A 7590-nucleotide genomic window follows, 5' to 3' on the forward strand; every position below is an offset into this window, starting at 1 on the left:
TATATTAGGTTGATATATCAAGATCATTCTCAAATGTAATCAGCTTATAATTTATTATCTCTGTATCAATTATTAAATTATCAGATATCAGATAAATAAATTAATTTGCAAACCTCTTGAATTTGTTTGAAACGTATTGTATTCACCTAGCAATGTTGAAGGTTTTGTGTACAATTTTCTTAAGTTTTCCTGTAGGGATTCTCTGTCAAGCATGGCGTAAGTTCTAATTTTTTAAGAAGTATTTATTTTATAGAACTCATTGTTATCTTTTCTAATTTAAACAAATTGACCTACTAGTAAATATTATAAATTATAAATAGTTCTTTCAATTTTTATACAAATTATTTTGCCATGTAGTCTGAACCAGATATAAGTAATCTTAATTATATTATCTTTGGTTTACGCGATAAACTAACTTTATTTCTTTAATAAACGAAAATTCAGACTAATTTACTATGTATTTAGTTTGGCTGTGACAATTCGAGTTGAAAGGTCCGTTAATCCCCTATTTAAAATTAGAGCCATGGAGGCAGTTCAACACAATTTTAACTAAATATACTTATTTATTTTCAGACAACAAAGCCTGTTTAGAAAATCATTTAGGATATGTTGAGAGACTTGCTCAGGAAACGATTTATAAACTTGAGATAGATGTAAAATTTTGCAACTTGAAAGTCGATGACTTTAATCAAACTATAAAGTAAGGAGCATTATTCATTTTTAATTTTGAAGCTAGTGGACTAAATATCACTTGTTAAATTCTATAATTTAAAGTATTAATACATGCTTAAAATAAAACATATTCATTTAGTTTACTTACTTTAATAAATAATACAAAAAACTATACATTTTTCAGCAATCAAATGTACTCGTGGCACGTATCAGGCTCTGTTCAATATACAGATAATTTCCTGATTTCCATACAGAACGTACATTTCGATAAAGTTTCTTCAATGGTCACTAGGAGATTGGCGAATGAAGTGCCAGAATACCAGGCTGGTGTTTTGTTTACCTTAGTTTTCAACCACGCAAAAATAGGATTTAATGCTTTGGTGAAATTGGACAATCAACCAGAACAAAGATATACGGTCGATTATTTGTATGACTCGATATCTTTTCCTATATCGGTAAGATTGGGTCACAGCTCCTAGGCTCCAGATCCGACGTCGCCAACCGATTTTTTCAAGGGGAGGGGGCAATAGAAGTAGATACAGAGTATGGGAAAACTATAAGTTGCATAAATACAAGTAAAAATTCAACCTGGTCTTAAATGTAAAATAATTGAAACATGTAAATAGGTAAATGATATGCAGCAATAATATTAATTATTAAAAAAAAACATTTTTCGACTGAGGTGGGGCAGAATCTAACCTAACCCTGGCGACGCGTCTACTTAAGACTGTCAGTACTTCATACTATAAAATTTAAAAACTCTATACGCTTCTGAGATTAAATATAAAAATAATCACCCAGAGGACACATGTACTCTTCACACACGCTGTTTGGTACAACATTCTTAAGTTTTTAATATTTTATTCTATACCTATATAACTTAACTACCCAATAGCGATATATAGGGGTTGCGATCCCGACTTCAATGTTGAATTTTGTATTACACATTTCGTTAGCGCTATTGGGAGAACAAAAATTTATTACACAACTCGTCGGGATCGGTATCCTATATATTACATATGTACGTCTTTGTAGATAACCCGACTTTTAAACACAAATGAGACAACATACACCTCGTCACGTGCGGGATCTGTAGCGCGGCTTGAAATGATGAACTTTCTGCCTTCCACAAATGTCAGTCAAGTTGTAAGAAGGAACGTAAGTTAATATTGATGCTTTTATCATCAAAACGTCGCGAGGAAACTCGTATTTTATAGACCAAAAATTACCTGACGTCTGTCAGGTATAACAGGCAAAATGTTGAAACAAAATATGCAGAAATGCGACGGAAACAGCAAAAAAAGCGTTGCTTTGTTGTTTCCGTCGCCATATATTAAATATCGGATGATCTCAAATAATTTTTACAAACCCAATCGGTGGTAGTCATTTTTAAGCGCTGTTAACAAGACGTAAGTAAAGGAAAAGCCTTATACAAGCTATACGTACGAATAATTGAATACAGAAATTGTATAGTTTAATATTTGTATTTTGGTTTTGTTATGTCTTCTAACGTCTCCATGTATTATTTTTAATTGTTGCAGTTTGAAAGTAGTTCCATAAGTAGCTCATTTACTAAATGGGCCAGCCAAACTATTTTGCCAATAATGCAAGAACTTGAAGACATTATAACATTTCCTAAAATAAGACTGGATGGATGCAAATAAAGAAAACCTAAACTATACAGATCTTACATATAAACATATATTACATTGAAGGCATAGTCTTTAATTTACGACTGATCAATCTTACAAAATAACTTGCCATACTATCAATTACCACAAATTTGAGCTTAGGTCTTACGAAAAGTTATTGTGTCTCCTAAAGAATTAAGTCTAGCATTTATCTTTTTAAACCTATAAGTGTGCAGGATAATGTGTTGGTAACATCATTTAGTAACCTAAGGAAATAAACTAACTTATAGAATGCCTCCTTATAATTCAATTTAGATTACATCGTGTCGTGAACTTCGTCTTCGTCAGTGAACTCAGTAAAAGAAAGTGACGGAAAGCTATGATTGTCGTAAAGAATGGCAGCAGAGTCAAAATGCGTGACCCACTAACGCTAAACGAATTTGTATCGGAATGCCATTAGCTCACATTTTGCCACTTGACCACATTCATTAGTTCAGTATTTAATATACGACCTATCTTCCAACCCTAAGGATATAAGAAATTTCCAGTTTCGGGTAGAAAAAATGAAGAATGAATGAAGACGTCATTAGAAACGCTGCAATTTTTATTTTCAGTTTATCAGATTACATCTGATCCCTTTATATTTTTTTGAAGTCAAGTAGGTGATGAGCTTTTTGTGTCTGCCAAACGTCATTGATAATTCGATATGCCGGTTCCCTCACGATGTTTGCTTCACAATAGGAGGAAGTGCAAAAAGTAAAATAACCATTAATTTTTATTAGGCTCTTGGCTAAACTTGAAGAGTTTGAACCATAATGTCTGGTCACTTGTGGTGGTCACCTGGTCACGGGGGTATATATAATAGTTATCGATATTTACAATGCGATACATCGAATAGATCCCATACTTTGAAGAGGTATTGAGGTAACAGTTATTTACAAAAAATATTAATATACTAACCTAACCTAACCTAACCGATAATATTAATATGCTCTGTTTCGGTTTTGGGTACTTTTTGAGTATAACTACATACTTTTTTTTGGCAAAAGGTCATGCGCCATCATAACAACACTAGTTATGGTGCTGAGAACTTATGACAAAGTCATAAAAAAAATCAGCCTCAAAATCGCTGGTGACGCGATACGGAATATTTACCCATTTTTTTTATTACATTAAAAAGTTAGCAGAGCCATCTATGATCGTATTATCTATCTATATTACAAGCCACATGTTAATACAGTATACATGACTCATTATTATCTTGAGAAATACTAATGAATGTTTAACAAAATTATATTTTATGTACCGTAACTTTGTCTTATGATTCATGAGATTTATAGATAATATTATATGTATCTAGAGCTCCATCTAGTCATCCACATCTCACGACAATTAAAACAAATGTCAACGATAACAAAATAGTTTTTTTTCTGAAACTGACTTAAGTCACGTGTTATCTGTGAACGAAATGTAATTTTTATATCTATTTCCTATTATCAGATTGTCAAAGTATCTGAAAAGGTTATTTTAGGATAGACTTGCGTAAAAGTTGTAAAATTTAGAGTTCAGATTATTTTTATAGTTGTAATTACAAATGCTGAAGCAGTAAAATTAGTCAACATATAAAGAGGATGGCATCAACGGGAAGTACACCTTTTCCTAAATGGCAACTGGCCATTCTTCTCGGTGCCCCTCTGGCTATCGGCTTAGGTTACCTTTATTTGAGAAACAGGTTTGAAGATCCAGAGAAAAAGAAGGAAGCTGAACTTAAAGCCAAGACAACTATTTCATTAGACAATGAAGAAAACGCGAAAGTTTCTGAAAGTGCTATTGACCGTGCAATGATATTAAAGGGTGCCGGAAATCGCGCTTTTCATGGAGGAGAATACGATAAAGCAATCACCTTATATAATGAAGCGATCGAGGCTTGTCCTCCTGACCGTTCCGAGGACTTAGCTACATTCTATCAGAACCGTTCTGCCTGCTATGAAAAGAGAGAAATGTGGGATCAAGTGAAGGAAGATTGTACATTTGCATTGAAACTTAATGAAAAGTATGTAAAAGCCTATCTGCGCAGATCCCGTGCTGCAGAAAAAAGTGGTGATCTGGTTCTAGCATTAGAGGATGTAACTTCAGCTTGCATATTAGAACGCTTTCAAGTTCAGAGCTCATTAGTGAATGCTGATCGTATCTTAAAAGCTCTAGGAAGACAACATGCCAGAGAAGCTCTTTCCAAACGACAACCAGTCATGCCTTCTAAGCATTTTATCAAAACATACTTCTCAGCCTTTTTAGAGGATCCTATTACAAAAATTCACATTGATGAAAATGAATCTGGTGGGTTTGCAAAAGCCAAGCGGGCAATTGACACTCAAGACTATGAAGCCATTGTTGATGCCTGCTCTGAAGAACTAGTTTCAGAAGGTTCATACAAATATGAAGCTCTACTGTTGAGAGCTACATTTTATCTACTTCTTGGTAGGCATGAGGAAGCCCAAGTTGATTTGGGTAAGGTAATTGAAAGTGATGCTTCTACAAAAGTGAAAGTGAATGCTCTTATCAAACGTGCCTCTCTTTACACACAATTGGAGAATACTGAGAAGTGCCTTGAAGATTTTGCCAATGCAGCACAGTTGGATCCAGGCAATTCTGACATATATCATCACAGAGGACAAGTATATTTATTGTTAGAGCGAATGGATGAAGCCACTTCTGAATTTGCAAAGGCAGTAGAACTTAATTCAGATTTTTCTATTGCTTATATTCAGAAATGCTATGCTGATTATAGACATGCTCAATTTCATAAGAACATTGGGGCTTTAACACAAGTACGAGCTGATTTTGAACAGGCATTGGAAAGATTTCCTAGGTGTGCTGAGGCCTACATCTTGTATGCCCAAGTATTATCTGATCAGCAGGAATGGGGAAGGGCTGAAGCTTTGTTTGATTCTGCATTAGCTGTAGATCCGCACAATGCTACCCTTTATGTTCACAAGGGTCTAGTTCAGCTGCAGAAGAATACTGATTTTGACAAAGCTGTCAAATTAATTAACAAAGCTATAGAGATGGATGATAAATGTGACTTTGCATATGAAACTTTGGGAACTATAGAAGTACAAAGGTTGGTAATTTATTTATTTTCCATAGGGTTAATTATTAATATAATTATATATTCTCTATTAGGAAAACACAATGATCAAAAAAGAGATATAAATATCAAATGTCAGATATCTTGTGTTCATAAATCGCTGGCAGTTTTAAAACAATTTGATATAAATAGATATGACTAGTTCAGTGTGATAAGAATCAATTATTTTCATGATGAACTAATCTATATTTAGTGCTTTACAACAAAGATATTGTATATCCAATATAAATTTCATTTCTTTTTGAGATTTGTAATTTTGTAGTAGGTGTACTACTTGTTTAGCAGTCAAAGAAACAAACACTATTTTTTTTACCTATCTGACTAAGCTGTTTAGGAGTTATAACTCTCTACTACATAAGTTAAAACTTATTAAAAATAAATTGTATGATTACAGAGGAAACTTACGCAGGTCGTTGGAACTGTTTGAGAAAGCAATTGCTTTGGCTAAAACAGAATTGGAAATGACACATCTATTCAGTCTCAAAGATGCTGCTGCTGCACAATTAAAGGTATCACAACGTTGGGGTCTCGATTGGACTGTGAGCTAGGCAGTAAAAAAGGACAACGAGAATATTAATATTGTCTTATAAATTTGTTGTGAATGTCAAAGTAGGGTGGGTAATTTAATTCATTTGACATGCTGGTTTTAATAGATTGTTTGCTACATGTGTACAACAAGTTCTTTCTCAGCTCAAATAACATTTAAAGCATATGCCTTAAATGATGATTTCCTGAAAATTTATGATAATGTGCATTGCTTAAAGATTATAATTTGACCCTACTATGAATTTCTCAGATCCAAAAATACACTGTATTTATGTTACCGCCGATGACTGCCCCAACCTTTGTACATTTATTGATATAAATTTATTTTTGACACTAGATCCAATATTATCTAAAAACTATATATATTTGACACTGGTAGGTAATTTATATTTGTTGAATTAATAATTACATTTTTCAAACAAAATTCATTACAATATTTGCTAATATGAATGTTATTGAATGATTATATTAAGCAAACATGTACTTCATATTGAAGTTTGTTTTTGGAATCTTGATGTTTATTCTAGTTATGAAAATAATAGGAGTGATGTTGAAACATAGTAAATACTACAATTAAAATCATTCCATTTGAAACAAGTACTGTAAAATTGTCTCAGTATATTATTGTTTGGTTAAGTTATCAAACTCGCAAAATTTATTTTATTTGAGATTCAATACTTCTGTAAGTATTTTAGGGACAGCCATAAATATCACCAAAAAGATACAAAAAAATATTGTGCCACATTATCAGTTAAAGTTAAACTTCAAATCTATCTTGTTACTCTAAAGATAAATTATATTTATAAGGTTTCATTCAGGTTTCTATGTGTGATGTGGTTATTTAGTGCATTTCAATTTCTTGTGTATTTATAAAATAGTGTTTAAGCAGTCAGAATTCGATAACCTTTCATTATTGTTGTCAAACTGTAAGAAGAAAATCATTTATGAGGATAGAAGAGTTACGGCGGTATACATAATGTACATCCAAGTTTCAGACATGGGTAACAAATAGTAATAACACTAGTTGAAAATATTTTATTTAAAAATGTATGCTGAAAATTCCATTTCAATCTACACGCGCTGGATGCACTTTCAATGCAGTAATTTGACATGGTTATAGAATTAGAAAGCTAATGTGGTTCTACAAGAGTTATTACCTCACCGATAGTAAATAGTTATCAATTTATGAAAACTTCAAATAAATACATAAAAATATGTTTGGTATTTTTTATTATATTTGTCCATAGATTTCAGGATACCTACACCACCAGATACCGAAGTTTGATTCAATTCCACAGCCGTTATGAAATAGTTTTGTTTGTCCTACCAAAATAATGTACTGATTTATAAATCGAAAATTTCAATTCATAAAAAATATTACGATATTTAAATTAGATATAACCCTAAAAATAATAGATACATTTAGTTATACGTTTTTGCTCTATGGTCCAGTTTGTAATTAATAATCAAACAGTGCTTCCGCTTTTATTATCCAAATTAAATTTAAAAAATGTTTAATTTTAACGGTTTTAATGAGTTTTTACATAAAATTACGTCATTTTTAATAACGAATTTCATAAATATTCATTAGTC

At 32.1% G+C, this 7590-nt stretch overlaps 2 protein-coding genes across 2 annotated transcripts; both read left to right on the plus strand.

Annotated features, from left to right (window-relative positions):
• Positions 1–136: 136 nt before the first annotated feature.
• Positions 137–2592, plus strand: LOC123720009. Its single transcript, XM_045676400.1, has 5 exons — positions 137–216; positions 574–700; positions 857–1127; positions 1708–1830; positions 2214–2592. The coding sequence occupies exons 1-5, from the start codon at positions 153–155 to the stop codon at positions 2334–2336; spliced, it is 708 nt and encodes a 235-aa protein (XP_045532356.1). The 5' UTR covers positions 137–152; the 3' UTR covers positions 2337–2592.
• A 1181-nt stretch (positions 2593–3773) lies between these two features.
• Positions 3774–7212, plus strand: LOC123720008 (mitochondrial import receptor subunit TOM70). Its single transcript, XM_045676399.1, has 2 exons — positions 3774–5424; positions 5846–7212. The coding sequence occupies exons 1-2, from the start codon at positions 3935–3937 to the stop codon at positions 5997–5999; spliced, it is 1644 nt and encodes a 547-aa protein (XP_045532355.1). The 5' UTR covers positions 3774–3934; the 3' UTR covers positions 6000–7212.
• Positions 7213–7590: the final 378 nt, after the last annotated feature.

The sequence above is a fragment of the Pieris brassicae genome, chromosome 2 (assembly GCF_905147105.1).
Source record: "Pieris brassicae chromosome 2, ilPieBrab1.1, whole genome shotgun sequence".
NCBI lineage: Eukaryota > Metazoa > Arthropoda > Insecta > Lepidoptera > Pieridae > Pieris > Pieris brassicae.